Source organism: Stegostoma tigrinum, chromosome 5, assembly GCF_030684315.1.
Source record: "Stegostoma tigrinum isolate sSteTig4 chromosome 5, sSteTig4.hap1, whole genome shotgun sequence".
Lineage (NCBI taxonomy): Eukaryota > Metazoa > Chordata > Chondrichthyes > Orectolobiformes > Stegostomatidae > Stegostoma > Stegostoma tigrinum.
In genome coordinates this window covers 59,660,229-59,677,643 of record NC_081358.1, presented here as the reverse complement: position 1 = coordinate 59,677,643, position 17,415 = coordinate 59,660,229, and the positions used below count along the sequence as shown (strand labels likewise).

At 43.8% G+C, this 17,415-nt stretch overlaps 1 protein-coding gene across 4 annotated transcripts in view; it reads right to left on the bottom strand.

Moving 5' to 3' along the window:
* The window catches only part of si:ch211-161h7.5 (uncharacterized), a 59,914-nt gene that overhangs the window by 17,679 nt on the left and 24,820 nt on the right, over positions 1–17,415 (bottom strand). For 3 of the 4 annotated variants that reach the window (XM_048529960.2, XM_048529958.2, XM_048529961.2), the window contains 2 exons: positions 12,155–12,259; positions 3,030–3,174 (listed from right to left, as the gene is read on the bottom strand). In XM_048529960.2, the coding sequence (XP_048385917.1) occupies positions 3,030–3,174; positions 12,155–12,259 (250 nt within the window). The remainder of the gene's footprint in view (positions 1–3,029; positions 3,175–12,154; positions 12,260–17,415) is intronic. The other variant, XM_048529962.2, reaches the window with a different exon arrangement.

Sequence of the window (17,415 nt, the reverse complement as noted above, 5' to 3'; positions counted from 1 at the left end):
GGTCCTATTTAACAGCTATTGGCCCAAATGCGTCTAATCCGTTCCTGTTCATACACCCATTCAGATGCTTTTTAAACATTGTGATTGGATTTTCAGGTTTCCTGAATTTGCAACAGTGTTTCCAAGTCCCTTAGCCACCTTCAGGCTAAAATCCAGGTCTAAGTGTCTGTCAAGACTAACTTACACTATCTTAGCTACTGCTTTGAGTTTCCTTTTACGTGTTGATAATTGACATATAAAAATGTTTCATTTAAAATACTTTTGTGGATCATTTTCTTTAGAAACTAACCGTGAATTTCTTTCACTGTGTCGTAATTACCCTAAGACATATAGCACAAGCTCCGAGCTTGATATTTTGATGTTCGTTCAACATTTTAGGTAATTATTCCTCATTTATTGTTCTCAGCACCTCTCCAATAATGAATCACATAATATTTCATAGATTCTAACATTATTCAAGCACTGCCTCAATCTTGCAAATAATCCTCTGGTTCTGATGTAATTCCTGTTGTGAAAAGTCTGGAAACTCAGTGGGGAACTCTAGAACATCAGTCCCTTTGAAGATCAAGCATTTTTAAGAGGGCACTACTGCCAATGACAAAAAGCCATTGGTTTCTGAAGTTGGGTGGACCTCTGAAAATTTCTTCATTTTTATTTTAAAACTATTTGACCTCCAGTCCTCTTAAGAAATACATCTGCATATTTTACAGCTTTTCAGGGTGGTGAGGGATTAGTGGTGTTATTTAAGGTACAGTGGAAACACCAGATCACTGGATTAGTCATCAAGAGGCTCAGAGACATGAGTTTGCATCCCATCATATCAGCTGGTGGCATTTGAATTCAAGTAATAAAATCTTGTATAAAGCTACTCTTAATATTGGTGAAACCATTATTCCATGGTTGTAAAACTCATCTGGTTTAGCCTACATGTGGCTCCAGATCTACAAAAATATAGCTGTATCCCCTGAAATAGTCTAATGAGTTACTCAATCAAAGACAGTTAGGGATAGGAAACAAATGCTGGCTTAGCCAGTGATACCCAAATATTATAAAAATGGGCTATGTGGGCACCTGAGTGTTTAGACCTCTCCCAGTAATAAATAGAACAGACGATCTGTCTGTGACCTCCCTGACTCTGTTCGCCAGTACTGGGATCTTTGTGGGCATGAGGTTCATCCAAAACTCTGCTGCTTAGGTCCTGACTCACACCAAGTCTCATTCAACCATCATGTCTGTGCTCTCTGTTCCTTAAAGGGGTTCCATTTAAGCCATTAATGGCCTGACCACTATTCTCACCCTGTAACCTCCTCCAGCCACAGAAACCTTCCCTAACTCCAACCTCTTGAGCATCCTCAATTTTAATCTTTCCACTGCTGGTAGCTGTGCTTCCAGTTGCCTAGGGCTCCCCAAGCTTGGGAATTCCCTCCATATACCATTCCAGCTTGCTGTCTCTCATTGCTCCTTTCATACTCTCTATAAAGCTCACCTCCTTGATCAGGTTCTTAGATATTTATCAACATAATATCTCCTTTATGTGGTTGAGTTGAAATTTTACTTCATAACTCTTCTGCAAAGGACTTCTGACACTCATCCCACTAACACTATGCACTAAAAAGAATGGTGACCACCAAAAGTTTTACCCAGAAACTCCTCAAGTTTTCCAATGATGCTTTGCATTTCTGAGCAATACACCCATGGACAATGAGCCAAGAGCTATAATGATGGCACTCCCATCTTACTGACATACGATTCCCTGCCTTACCACTCACCCAGCTGTTGGGCTGCTCTTCCCCTGACCTATCTTCCATCTACACTCCACTACTGGAAGCCCCTAAGCATTGTAACAAAAAGCAAAGAGAGCCTCTGTCTAACTTTCCTGAGTTTAGCATCCAGGAATTATTATACTCTAGGTGGCAACAGTCAAGAACTAATCCTTAAAAACACCAAAGGTGTTGGAGAAACCCAGTAGCTGCCAATTCATTCACTGCCACCACTTGACACATATATCTCTCCCCTTCTTTGTCAGCCTTCTGCAAGAACCATTCCCTCCGGGACACTCTGGTCCACTCCTGCTTAATTTTCAAAAACATCCCCTATCCACACAGCACCTTCCCCTGCAACCACAGACGATGTAACAATTGCCCGTTTACTTCCTCCCTCCTCAGTATCCAAGGGCCCAAACATACCTTCCAGGCGAAGTAGCGCCTTACCTGCACTTTACTCAACCTAGTCTACTGCATTCGCTGCTCCCAATGTGGTCTCCTCTACATTGGGAAAATGAATCATAGACTGGGTGATCGCTTTGCAGAACACCTATGTTCTGTATGAAAAAGACCTGAACTTCCAGTTGCCTCCTACTCCAATACACTACTTTGTTCTCTAGCCAACTTCTTTGATTCAGGCTTGCTGCAGTGCTCCAGCGAAGATCTGTGCAAACTGGAAGAAAGTCATCTCATTTTCTATGTGGGAATTCTACAGCCTTCTGGACTCAATATCAAGTTCAACAATTTTAGGGCTGGAGGCACCTTCTCCCATGTCCACATAACCCATTCTTAGCCACTAATACATCCTATTAGTAGATATTCATTCTCCTAGGCTGACCGTTATACATTCCTTTGTCTGTTCAACTGTTTTGCTCTCTCTTTGGGCTCAACCTACATCTATCAGTTACTCCTTAAACATAACCCCACCCTATCTTCTGCATAAAAAACAACTTCTTCCTAGTTACCATCAGTTCTGAGGAAGGGTCACTGGATCCAAAATGTTAATTCTGATTTCTCTCCACAAATGCTGCCAGACCTGCTGAACTTTTCCAGCAATGTCTGTTTGTTTTGTTGGAGAAACTCAGTAGGTCTGGCAGAATCTGTGAAGAGACAAATAGTTCATATTTCAAGTACTGCAGAACTCTTCTTCACCACTCAGCAGATCCTGTTATTTTTTCTGTAGATAAATTAAACTAATAAAAAGTACTTTTCCATTCCACCTTATAAACCTTGTTTCTGTTAAATTGATGTTCCAAAAACACATACCAGTATTCTGACAAGCCACATATCAATCTTTCGGTACTTTTGCATCCATGGGAGCTGAGTATGTAGGGCACGATAGGTAAAGAATAAAGCCACATAACTGGTGAAAGCAATCAAAGCAAGGAAAGCGAGTGCAGGAATAATGTACCTGAAATAAATGGAAATTTGGGTCAAACACAGAGTATGGACAGCAACTGATGAAAACGGAACTCACTTAGAATTAAAATCCACATAGTTGATGCATCATTTTTTAGAAGTAGGTAGATATTCATGCTGTTTCTTTACATAGAGATACTGCTACACTTAATATTACGTTTGTTCCTTACACAAATGGGTTCCAATTTTCCTGCTTCATTTCAAGGAAAAAGAATTAGGTTCATCTCCTCAGTATGCTTGAACACAAATCTTCTGCTATGAAGACTACTTTGCTTAGAGTTCAAACTCATTGCATTGGGATTGGGATAAGAGTTAAAACTTATGTGAAAGAGACCTACAGTAATCTGTTCTTTTCCTTTAAAAAATGAATCTCAGACAAGAAAATTAGTAGTTTGCTCTTAATTAGTTGTTCAAATGTTTTACAGTACTTTCTAAAGACCTGCCCCTGTCCTGGCACATGATGCCACAAGTTCCCCTCTATTGCTTCCAAAGTTAGACTCCAAGAACTGAGTCGAGTTCTGGGAACCACACTTTATGAAGAATACCTTAATTTTTGAAGCCTGTGGAAGAGACTAAATAGACTATCACCAGTGAAGAGTAGCCTCAGTCATGTGGAAAGACTAGAGTTGGGATTAACCTACCCTGCACTAAGTCAGACAAAAACTGATTTCATAAAGATGTTCAAAATTTTCACAGGGTCAATACAACATATAGGACAAAACTGTTTCCATCGGCAAGTGGGTTGGTAACCAGAGAACACAGATTTAAAGAAACTGGTAGGCAGAAAATATGCAGGTATTTACCGCTCCTTCTGAGAACTGATTAAAAAATGCACGCTATGGATCCTCAATTTCTTCAACGCCTGGCTCAATTTATGCAATCATGTTTTCGTCTGTTCTTTGAAACCACTTATAAATTAAAAACAGTGATGGAAATACTCAGCGGGTCTGGTAGTATTGTCAAAGAGAAAAACAAAGTTAATGCTTTGAGTTGGCTATGACTTAGATCTTTTTGTTTATTCATTGTGGGAAATGGGTTTTGCTCATTGGCTAGCGTTTACCACCTGTCCCTAGTTACCCATGAGAAGGTGGTGGTGAGCTGCCGCCTTTATCTGCTGCAATCCACCTGCTGTGGGTTGATCCATACTGTTGTTCAGGAAGGAATTCTAGGATTTTGGTCCAGCGACAATGAAGGAATGGCAATATGTTTCTAAGTCAGGATGATGAGTGGCTTGGAGGAGAACTTGCAGTTGGAGATGTTCCCATGTATTGGCTTATTGGCTCTCCTTGTTCTTCTAAATGGAACTGGTTGCAGGTTTGGAAAGTATTGTCTGAGGATCTTGGGTGAATTTGTGCAGTGCATCTTGTAGATAGTAACACACTGCTGCTACTGAGCGTTGGTAGTGGAGAGAGAGAATGTGTGAGGATGTGGTGTCAATCAAGTGGGTTGGTTAGTCCTGGTTGGTGTGAAACTTCTTGAATCTTGTTGGAACAGCATCCAAACAGACAAGTGGGGAGTATTCTGTTGCACGTTGTGCTTTCTATATGCTGGATAGACTTTGGGGAGTCAGGAAATGTGTTACTCAGCACAGTATCCTGAGCGTCTGAACTGCTATTGTAGCCACTTTGTTTACATGGGGAGTCCAGTTGAGTTTCTGGACAATGGTGACCCCAAGGATGTTGATAGTGAGGGTTTCAGTGAATGGTAACACTATTGAATGTCTGGGATGGTGGTTAGATTGTTTCTTACTGATGATGGATTAGCCTTGCATTTTTGAGACATGAATGTTACTTGCCACTTGTCAGCCCAAGTCTGTAAATTGTCCAGGTCTTGTTGAATTTGTACATGGGCTACTTCAGTACATGAGCAGTCACAAATGGCGCTGAACAATGTGCAATAATCAGTGAACATCCCCATTTCTGATCTTATGACAGAGAGAAGGTAATTGCTGAGCAGCTGGTGATACTACACTGAGGAACTGGTACAAAGATGTTCTGTAGCTGAGATGATTGACCTCCAACCATCAGAATCACCTTGCTTTGTGCCAGGCATGACTGCAACCAGCAGAGAGCTTGACCCCTGATATCCATTGATTTGCTAGCGTTCCTTGATGCTAAACTTGGTCGATTGTAGCCTTGCTATCGAGTGCTGTCACTCTCACCTCACCTCTGGAATTTAACTCTTCTGTCCATATTTAAATCAAGACTGTAATGAGATCAGCAGCTGAGCAGCCCCAGTTTGAACCATTGTTGATGACACCATGCATCACCTCACTGATAAAACTATTATGTCTAAAACTTCCTGTAACATTATCAACTTGAATCACTCCATTCCCCAGCATTAAGTGATTCCTTGGTGGCCTCCATCTACATCTCATCAGAAAGATATCATTTTCAGTGTGCTGAAGTGTCAGCTTGTACTTATGCAGAAGTTTCAACCCACAGCCTTCTGATTCAGGGCCAAGAGCGCTATGATAAGAACATAAGATGAGAACAAAACAAAATCAAAACAAATCAAGGCAATAGTGCAACAAAGTTCAATGTATTGGAATGTCAAGTCTGTAGGAATAAAATGGGGATATTCCAACTGTTAATAGAAGCTATGAAGTTAAGAGTTCTGAAAAAGAGCCAGATTTGATTCATAATGTCGACGCTGTCTCTAATTTTCTGCACACATTGCCAGACCTTCTGAATACTTCCAGCACTTTCTGCTTTCAATTTATCACAGATTTAATAGCACCAATTGCAACTTGAAAATTTGACTGCAAAGGCTGAGTTAGTCCTTGCTGCAGTGGACTCCCCGTATGATCAAAGACTCCTTCCACCTTGGTCAGGCTCTCTTCTACCCTCTTTTGTTTGGCAGAAGATACAAAAGTTTGAAAACATGTAACAACAGATTTCCAGAACAGCTTCTTCCCTGCTGTTATGAGACTTGTGAATGAACCTCTCATATACTACAGTTGATCCTTCTCTGCACCTTTTCTTTATCTGTAACTCTATACTCTGATTTCCCCTCTATTACCCTATGTACTTATGTAAGCCACAAATTGCTTGGATACCACTCAGAACAATACTTTTCATTGTATCTCATTACATGTGACAATAATAAATCAAATCAACTATCTCATTGGTACACCAAATGTCCTAAACTTTTGCCAGTGCCTCTCAGATTGTAATTTTTTCAGAGGTTCGAAGTAGTTGCAGTGTTATGAGGGCAATGAAGAATTAGGATCTCATACACGAGAGTGAATGATGAGGAAGAAAAAAAGAACAGGTTTAATTCAAATCTCATACAGGATGAGAAATAAAGTGAAGACTGGATTTGGGGGGTGGGAGGAGGAAGCAAGGAAAATTAAGTTTGAAATTTGAAATGTTATACTTTTATATCTCCAGCAACTGTCCATACACACCAATAGGATCAAACAATATGAATTTTTCCCAGTTTGAGCTAAAGAGTTTCATCAGAATTGCATTAAATATTATGTCATTCACAGAGCACCTTACATGATAGACCATAGTATTCTGCAGTGAGTTTAATAGCAAATTAACATGCAAATCCAGCAATTATTGAAAAACAAGGAGGTTAAGAATAAGAAGCCAGTTGTGTGGTGTGACGGAAACCGCACAGCATTCGACTGACCAGGAAGTAGAAGACATTTTGAAATCGTGTTTAACTCTTAATCTGAACTTGCTGATTGAATTGCATATTAATAAGAGAATGTTATTACCATATCAACATTTAGTGGAAAAACAGCATCAGCCAGAAATGCTACATTGATGGAAGTGCTTATAGTTTCAATAGAGAGAGCTGTACAAAAAACAATACCGGTTCCTATAGAGTCAAATAGGTGGACATCAAAGATAAGAAGGGATTGACACATTTTTATGGTTGGACCTCGAAGGACTAGAAAAGGCATCAAGGTTTTTGCAAAGATTTGTAGTTTGGATTGTGGGTGAGTTTGTTGACTTGCTTGCTGAGCTGGCTTGTTTTCATTTAGACGTTTCATCACCATGCTAGGTAACATCATCAGTGAGGCCTCTGATGAAGTGATGTTGTTGTACTCCGCTTGGAATTTATACTGTCTAGTTTGTTACGGTGAGCAGTATCATTTCTGGTTCTGTTCTGTATGGGTTTGTATATGGGGTCCAATTCTACATGTTTGTTTAATCCATTATGGGTGGAGAACTATGCCTCTCAGAATTCCTGTGCGTGCCTATGTTTGGCTTAGGCTACTATGGTTACATTTTCCCAGTTAAACCGATGGCCTTCATTGACCGAGCGCACTGATGTCAGGGAAAGTTTGTCATGTCATTTTGTTGCTATCTGATGTTGTGTATTCTGATGGGTCGTTTCCTTCCTGTCTGTCCAGTCAAAGCAGGCTATCTGTTTAATTGGGACAACATAACCATAGTAGCCAAAATCAAACAAGACACGCACGGGAATTCCTAGAGGCATGGTTCTCCACCGTAATGAGATCAACAAACATACAACAAGCCTACTGAGTTTTAATCTACTCTGCAAGGTAATACATATTATTAGCACTGGCCTCAATCCTGAGTATAGCAACTCGCCAACCATCTAAAATTGGTGACCATGACGAAGTGCTGTAAGAGAAGACTGGACAGAAGTCAACCTCCATATTGCAACCAAACAAATTTAGGGCCATTTTTGATTTGGATGGGGAATGGAGTAATTAAAACTTTATGCCCATTCTTGGTATCTTCTAACAAGTAACGCAAAAGGTAAGTCCCAGTAGTACTAAACTGAATTTTCCATGGGTTTCTCCTGTTTTCCCCAGTGATGGTATCTGGGGGAAACGAAAGCCTCAGCTTTCCAAGAAACCCCCATGTGCTTAATGATAGCCCTGTTCAAAGCACAAAGGAACAAGTCTCTATTGCTTTACAAGAAAGCAAGTAAATTAATTCATTTTACTATCAAGCTTTCATCATGCATAACTTGAGAGAGATAGCACTGTATTACCTTACATTGTCATGTAACACAATCACCAGTTAACGTAAATAATCTCAGAGACAATAGGAACTGCAGATGCTGGAGAATTCCAAGATAATAAAATGTGAGGCTGGATGAACACAGCAGGCCAAGCAGCATCTCAGGAGCACAAAAGCTGACGTTTCGGGCCTAGACCCTTCATCAGAGAGGGGGATGGGGAGAGGGAGCTGGAATAAATAGGGAGAGAGGGGGAGGCGGACCGAAGATGGAGAGTAAAGAAGATAGGTGGAGAGAGTATAGGTGGGGAGGTAGGGAGGGGATAGGTCAGTCCAGGGAAGACGGACAGGTCAAGGAGGTGGGATGAGGTTAGTAGGTAGCTGGGGGTGCGGCTTGGTGTGGGAGGAAGGGATGGGTGAGAGGAAGAACCGGTTAGGGAGGCAGAGACAGGTTGGACTGGTTTTGGGATGCAGTGGGTGGGGGGGAAGAGCTGGGCTGGTTGTGTGGTGCAGTGGGGGGAGGGGACGAACTAGGCTGGTTTAGGGATGCAGTAGGGGAAGGGGAGATTTTGAAACTGGTGAAGTCCACATTGATACCATATGGCTGCAGGGTTCCCAGGCGGAATATGAGTTGCTGTTCCTGCAACCTTCGGGTGGCATCATTGTGGCAGTGCAGGAGGCCCATGATGGACATGTCATCTAGAGAATGGGAGGGGGAGTGGAAATGGTTTGCGACTGGGAGGTGCAGTTGTTTGTTGCGAACTGAGCGGAGGTGTTCTGCAAAGCGGTCTCCAAGCCTCCGCTTGGTTTCCCCAATGTAGAGGAAGCCGCACCGGGTACAATGGATGCAGTATACCACATTGGCAGATGTGCAGGTGAACCTCTGCTTAATGTGGAATGTCATCTTGGGGCCTGGGATAGGGGTGAGGGAGGAGGTGTGGGGACAAGTGTAGCATTTCCTGTGGTTGCAGGGGAAGGTGCCGGGTGTGGTGGGGTTGGAGGGCAGTGTGGAGCGAACAAGGGAGTCACAGAGAGAGTGGTCTCTCCGGAAAGCAGACAGGGGAGGGGATGGAAAAATGTCTTGGGTGGTGGGGTCGGATTGTAAATGGCGGAAGTGTCGGAGGATGATGCGTTGTATCCGGAGGTTGCTAGGGTGGTGTGTGAGAACGAGGGGGATCCTCTTAGGGCGGTTGTGGCGGGGGCGGGGTGTGAGGGATGTGTGGACATCAGTTACAAGCTGGTTACAAGAGGCGGCGCCGATACAGTCATCAATGTACCGTAGGAAGAGGTCATCACCTCAGGGGACCTCCCACCCACAGCCTCCAACCTCATTGTTCCCCAACCCCGCACGGCCCATTTCTATCTCCTTCCCAAAATCCACAAACCTGCCTGCCCTGGTCGACCCATCGTCTCAGCCTGCTCCTGCCCCACCGAACTCATCTCCACCTATCTGGACTCCATTCTCTCTTGGGTGGTGGGGTCGGATTGTAAATGGCGGAAGTGTCGGAGGATGATGCGTTGTATCCGGAGGTTGCTAGGGTGGTGTGTGAGAACGAGGGGGATCCTCTTAGGGCGGTTGTGGTGGGGGCGGGATGTGAGGGATGTGTTGCGGGAAATACGGGAGACGCGGTCAAGGGCGTTCTCGATCACTGTGGGGGGAAAGTTGCGGTCCTTAAAGAACTTGGACATCCGGGATGTGCGGGAGTGGAATGTCTTATCGTGGGAGCAGATGCGGCGGAGGCGGAGGAATTGGGAATAGGGGATGGAATTTTTGCAGGAGGGTGGGTGGGAGGAGGTGTATTCAAGGTAGCTGTGGGAGTCGGTGGGCTTGAAATGGACATCAGTTACAAGCTGGTTGCCTGAGATGGAGACTGAGAGGTCCAGGAAGGTGAGGGATGTGCTGGAGATGGCCCAGGTGAACTGAAGGTTGGGGTGGAAGGTGTTGGTGAAGTGGATGAACTGTTCGAGCTCCTCTGGGGAGCAAGAGGCGGCGCCGATACAGTCATCAATGTACCGTAGGAAGAGGTGGGGTTTGGGGCCTGTGTAGGTGCGGAAGAGGGACTGTTCCACGTAACCTACAAAGAGGCAGGCATAGCTGGGGCCCATGCGGGTGCCCATGGCCACCCCCTTAGTCTGTAGGAAGTGGGAGGAGTCAAAAGAGAAGTTGTTAAGTGTGAGGACGAGTTCAGCTAGGCGGATGAGTGTGTCGGTGGAGGGGGACTGGTCGGGCCTGCGGGGCAGGAAGAAGCGGAGGGCCTTGAGGCCATCTCCATGTGGAATGCAGGTGTACAGGGACTGGACGTCCATGGTGAATATGAGGTGTTGGGGGCCAGGGAACTGGAAGTCCTGGAGGAGGTGGAGGGCGTGGGTGGTGTCACGGACGTAGGTGGGGAGTTCCTGGACAAAAGGGGAGAGAATGGAGTCCAGATAGGTGGAGATGAGTTCGGTGGGGCAGGAGCAGGCTGAGACGATGGGTCGACCAGGGCAGGCAGGTTTGTGGATTTTGGGAAGGAGATAGAAATGGGCCGTGCGGGGTTGGGGAACAATGAGGTTGGAGGCTGTGGGTGGGAGGTCCCCTGAGGTGATGACCTCTTCCTACGGTACATTGATGACTGTATCGGCGCCGCCTCTTGTAACCAGCTTGTAACTGATGTCCACACATCCCTCACACCCCGCCCCCGCCACAACCGCCCTAAGAGGATCCCCCTCGTTCTCACACACCACCCTAGCAACCTCCGGATACAACGCATCATCCTCCGACACTTCCGCCATTTACAATCCGACCCCACCACCCAAGACATTTTTCCATCCCCTCCCCTGTCTGCTTTCCGGAGAGACCACTCTCTCCGTGACTCCCTTGTTCGCTCCACACTGCCCTCCAACCCCACCACACCCGGCACCTTCCCCTGCAACCGCAGGAAATGCTACACTTGTCCCCACACCTCCTCCCTCACCCCTATCCCAGGCCCCAAGATGACATTCCACATTAAGCAGAGGTTCACCTGCACATCTGCCAATGTGGTATACTGCATCCATTGTACCCGGTGCGGCTTCCTCTACATTGGGGAAACCAAGCGGAGGCTTGGAGACCGCTTTGCAGAACACCTCCGCTCAGTTCGCAACAAACAACTGCACCTCCCAGTCGCAAACCATTTCCACTCCCCCTCCCATTCTCTAGATGACATGTCCATCATGGGCCTCCTGCACTGCCACAATGATGCCACCCGAAGGTTGCAGGAACAGCAACTCATATTCCGCCTGGGAACCCTGCAGCCATATGGTATCAATGTGGACTTCACCAGTTTCAAAATCTCCCCTTCCCCTACTGCATCCCTAAACCAGCCTAGTTCGTCCCCTCCCCCCACTGCACCACACAACCAGCCCAGCTCTTCCCCCCCACCCACTGCATCCCAAAACCAGTCCAACCTGTCTCTGCCTCCCTAACCGGTTCTTCCTCTCACCCATCCCTTCCTCCCACACCAAGCCGCACCCCCAGCTACCTACTAACCTCATCCCACCTCCTTGACCTGTCCGTCTTCCCTGGACTGACCTATCCCCTCCCTACCTCCCCACCTATACTCTCTCCACCTATCTTCTTTACTCTCCATCTTCGGTCCGCCTCCCCCTCTCTCCCTATTTATTCCAGCTCCCTCTCCCCATCCCCCTCTCTGATGAAGGGTCTAGGCCCGAAACGTCAGCTTTTGTGCTCCTGAGATGCTGCTTGGCCTGCTGTGTTCATCCAGCCTCACATTTTATTAACGTAAATAATCTGTTGTTCTACGTTTCATTTTAGATTACACTTCCCTCCCAACTGGAAATCTTTTCATAGATGGCAACATTTTGCTGTACAAATCGCCTCACCAGAAGTGGGAATTATTATTTCCTGAGGAAGAAAGTAACTATGTAAATTCTTCCATTGTAGCACAATAGTAACAAATTCTGCCATATTCCAAGCAATAGCATTTTCTACAAGAATAGTCATGGCAATCTTACTGATTGTGATTGAAGTAGCTTTCCATCACTTACTCTCTATCCCAAAGAAAAATCCAACTTATATTCAAAAGATTGTTTGTAATCCAAACAACGTAAAAAGGGCAGGACAGTATGGAAGGCATCCATGTAAGGGCACTCCTGTGTGAATAAATATCAAGATAAAACTGGTTAATAACAATACTGCTTTAGTTTGTAGAACTGGCAAAATCAAAATATACAAAGGAATAAATTGTATTTAGGCAGCACCTTATGCATCCACCATAAGACTAGCCTAACTCCTTGCTTTGTACTTGGTACCTTTATTAATGAAGCTCAGTATCCCATGTTTTTTTAAAGGTGTTCAACCTGCCACTTTCACTGATTTTTCACATTAACCCCCTGACCCCACTCATCCCAGTCAGAACTGTAGAATCCCTACAGTGCAGATGGAGACCATTTGCCTCATCAAGTCTGCATACTGAGTTCGCTTTGAAGAGCATCCCACCTGGGTCCAGACCTCCATCCTATCTCTGTAATCCTACATTTACCATGGCTAATCCACTTAGCCTGCACATCCCTGGACGCTGTGGGGCAATTTAGCATGGCCAATCCACTGAACCTGCGCTGTCTTTAGACTGTCGAATGAAACCTGAGACCCAACAGAAACCCAGGGAGATCATGCAGTCTCCACTCAGACAGTCACCCAAGGCTGGAATCAAACCCAGGTCTCAGGCACTGTGTGGCAGCAGTGCTAACCATTGTGCTACCATGCCACCTTTACTCATAACCTTTATTTAAATGACTTCTCCCCATTCTTTCTGTCAAACTGAATCCTCCTTCTTGTCTACATTAAACTTCATCTGCCAATTGTCTGCCCACTCTTTCTGCCTGTGTATGGCCTTTTGAAGACTATCAATATCACCCTGGCAGTTCATTGTACTTCAAAGTTTTGTGTCTATCCACGTTAGCACACAATCAAATTATTATCCAAGTGGACAACTGAATGCATGGCTTTAAGATGGGAAGTGAATTAAATTTGATTACCCTGGTACACATATTCATTCACTTTTAATTCCCATTTAAAACAAAAAATTAATAATGGGTAACAGGTGTCATTGGTTGATGAACATTTCCCAGTTATCTTTGCTGTTCTTGATTTAGCTGTGGACTGCATATGGTCTTGACTTTTGTCTAATATTTAATCGATTTTAATGTTAGTTGATTATAAGGAAACTAAAATATCCAAAATCTACAGCCAATCTACTATTCTATAATTACATTTTACAACTGCGGTTATTTTTATTCCCTTATATTCTTAACAGTTGTAGAAGCGATCTGAACAATTTCCTTATTCTGTAATGCTCAACTGATTAATTAATTTAGGAACATGGGTCTTGGGAGCAGAAGTAAGTCATTTGGCTGTTTAAGCCTGCTCCCCATTCAACCAGGTTATAGTTGATCTAGTTGTGAGCTTAGCTCTACATTCCCATCTAACTTGAACCCCCAGCCTGAATCCCCTGACCGTCATGATCCTGGTCGAACAGAAATCCAAGTCAGCCTTGAATGAATTCAATAGCCCAATCTTCACTGAGGTAAGGAATCTTATTCTAATCTGTAGACTATTATCAGTCTAGACTCTATCACAAGGGGAAACATCCTTTCAGACTGTCAAGTTCCTCAACATATTAGAGACCTCAGTAAAGATGATATCTTATTCCTCTATACTTCCAATAGGTAAAGGTTCAACCTGTTCAACCTTTCTTTGTGAAATAAACTCTTAATTGCAGGAATGAATCAGATGAGTAAGTGTTTGGAAAAACTGTGGACTGAAATGAATGGGTTGGGTTGTATTAAAATCAATGTTTGAGTCTGTGTCTGTTGGTTTTGAAAGCAAGTAATCAGACACCCAATGCAAGCATCGTGTAAACAACTCTTTGAACAAGAGTTAGGTAGAGGTCAAGTTGAAGATGATTTAGGGCTCAGGGGTGCAGTTTTTGTTGATATCACAAAGTTGATTGGTCTATGGACTAGTGGCCAGTTATCAATGATAGAGATCGTTTTACCAATAAACAACAATGTGATTGGGTCTCAGGAAACTAAACAGGTCAGAGCTGGGAATAACAGAGAGAGAGATTGAGATTGAGAATCTTGGCTAGTTCATGAATGGTCTGTTCACTCTGTACAATCAAAGCTCACTGTGAACCTGAAGAAACCAGTTTATCTTTCTGGCAACAGTTCTTGTAAGTTACGGTTGCACAGTAGTTAGCACTCCTGCCTCATAGTGCCAGGTTCAATGCTAGCTTTGGAAGATTATCTGTGTGGAGTTTGTATGTTCTACAGGTCTGTTCTGATTTCTTTCCATAGTCCAAAGATGGGCCAATTAGGTGGATTGGCCATGCTAAATTTCCCATAGTGTGCAAGTTAGGTTGGTTAGCCATGGGAAATGAAAGGTTATAGGGAGAGGGTGGGGCTTTGCCTAGGTTGGATGCTCTTTGGAGGGTCAGTGTAGATTTGATGGGCCAAACGGCCACTTTCTGAACTGCAGGGTATCTATGAGTTTCAATTTATAAATCAGACTCCTTAAATAAGGAAATGACCCACCTGTGTCTCTTACCAACCAGTGGAGGCATCTGAGAAAAAGACTAAAGCAATATGCTGGCCAGCAGGAGTGTCATAAAGATCATCTCAATTATAGAACCTGGGCACAAAGACCACAGAACCAAATTTACAGTTTTTATCCCCTTTGCCCCTAATGTATCAAACTCTGACTGCTTGTGCATAGAGGGAATTTTGTAAAGGGTTTTGGAGTTGTAGTTGGTAGTATTAAATGTCCATGGTTCATAACTACTTATCTGTAGCTACAGTCTAATTACAAATAATAAATAATCATTCTTGTTTGTGCGGAAACCTTCCCATCAACTTGGGTTTACCTGAAAATCCGGTAAATTGGTGAACTTTGCATGCTTTTTAAAATATTTAACTTTTATGATGACTTTGGGAATTGCAGGACTTGATTTCCAGCATGCTATCCCAGTGAGTCGTAACACACAAACCTTCTTTGAACTGCTTCCAACACAATTATCTCTCTTTTTTACAAAATAAGAAGACCAAAACAGTACATTATACTCTGGATTTGAGCTGCAGTCACTCCTCACCAGGTCCTGTTACAGATTTAGTTGCTTGCCAGCCATATAAATCATTGAACGAATCACAAGGTCACAGCATTTTGTGTTGTTTGGTTATTGCTCCAGCTTTGTTGCTTAGAGACAACTAAATAAATCCTCAAAATAGATTAAAGGATTTATGGTGGGATCTAATTGATGGATATTAAATCCTTGGTACCTAAATTGGCCAGCCCCCAAAAGCAGGCTTGCGATGCTTGACTAATCCATGTCCATTCTTACTGATAAAGGCAACACAGTAACTTGATACGAACTTGTACAACTGATCTGTAGAGCCAGAGCTGAATGATTTGCTGAGTAATTTTGTGTCTCAGCAAGAAGCCCAAGTCAAAGCTAGCTATGCTTCTCTTCAGGAAATGCAGCTACTTGTGGAAGGCGGTCTGAACAGGAAGCAAGGCAAATGATATTGCAGTGGAGGAGAGATCATGCTCAAAGGTTCTCTGACACTGCAATGAACAACTTGTGAAGTGGAAGAGATGTCATCTTTTCATATGGAACCAGGAATATTATCAGACAAATTTTCCAAAGGCAATGGGAGCAGACAGCCAAGTTGGTTAATCTCAGAATAGTCATCACAAGGACCTGAGTGCAATGCCACAAATGAGCTCAGATCAGTCACCAAAGTTACTTAGTGTCCGTCAAAGACAACTGCACTTGTCACTTCACACTCGACTCAATGTAATGCACACCCATCCCTCAACTAGCCCAACTGCCATCAATCAAACAGACAATCATACTTTGATAACAAAGTGTGGAGCTGGATGAACACAGCAGGCCAAGCAGCATCTCAGGATCACAAAAGCTGATGTTTCGGGCCTAGATCCTTCATCAGAGAGGGGGATGGGGAGAGGGAACTGGAATAAATAGGGAGAGAGGGGGAGGCGGACCGAAGATGGAGAGAAAACAAGATAGGTAGAGAGGAGAGTATAGGTGAGGAGGTAAGGAGGGGATAGGTCAGTCCAGGGAAGCTGGACAGGTCAAGGAGGCAGGATGAGGTGGTAGGTACTCTCCTCTCTACCTATCTTGTTTTCTCTCCATCTTCGGTCCGCCTCCCCCTCTCTCCCTATTTATTCCAGTTCCCTCTCCCCATCCCCCTCTCTGATGAAGGGTCTAGGCCCGAAACGTCAGCTTTTGTGCTCCTGAGATGCTGCTTGGCCTGCTGTGTTCATCCAGCTCCACACTTTGCTATCTTGGATTCTCCAGCATCTGCAGTTCCCATTATCAATCATACCTTGAGTTCAGGTGACATACACTGAGCACTGCTTCAAGTCTCACACCCATATTTCATATGTTACCAGGTCACTCAAACTTGTGTGTTATACTCACTAACCCCCCTCTTGTGGACAAGTTGGCAGTTTCAAGAGACATCAAGGAATAATGGTAAGATGTTCTTTTTGTTTCGCACTCCACAGATGATGCCAGACCTGGAGAGTTTCTCCAGAATTTTTTGTTTTTGTTTCATATTTCCAGCATCCGCTGTATTTTACTTTTATTTAAGACCACAAGATGTAGGAGCAGAAATAGCCCAAGTAGCCCATTACGTCCACTCTGCCATTCAATGAGATCATTGCCAATCTGATAATTCTCAACTCCATTTTCCTGCCTTTTCCCCAAAATGCTCAATTCCCTTGTTAATTAAATATCTATCTCAGCCTCAAATATGCTGAACAACCCAGCCTCAATAGCTCACCGTAGTAAAATAAAATCCATACATATTCACTACTGCCTGCGAGAAGAAATTCTTCCTCATCTCTGGGCTAACCTGTACTCTGAAATTATACAGTCTGGACTTAACTGGCAGAGAACAAGCATGACTCTGAAGGAGAAGACTATGCTGGTCAAGTTTGCAGCAGCAATCACCAATGCTGTGGCTAGAGATGAAGCTGAAATAATAAAAAGATGACGAAATCACCATACCTAATTCCCTTTCCATTGCCCACTTATCCCTCATTCCATAATTACATCTAATTTACAATCTGTAGATAAGTTTTCATTGTAACAAAATTTCCATGATTCCAAGATTTTCATTTAAATCTGAGTTTCCCAGCATCACCTGGAGTTTGTGAGGCTTCTGTAAATGCCATAATGGAAGCAGAACCATCAACCATCTTGCTGTGCATCATAGTTAGATTT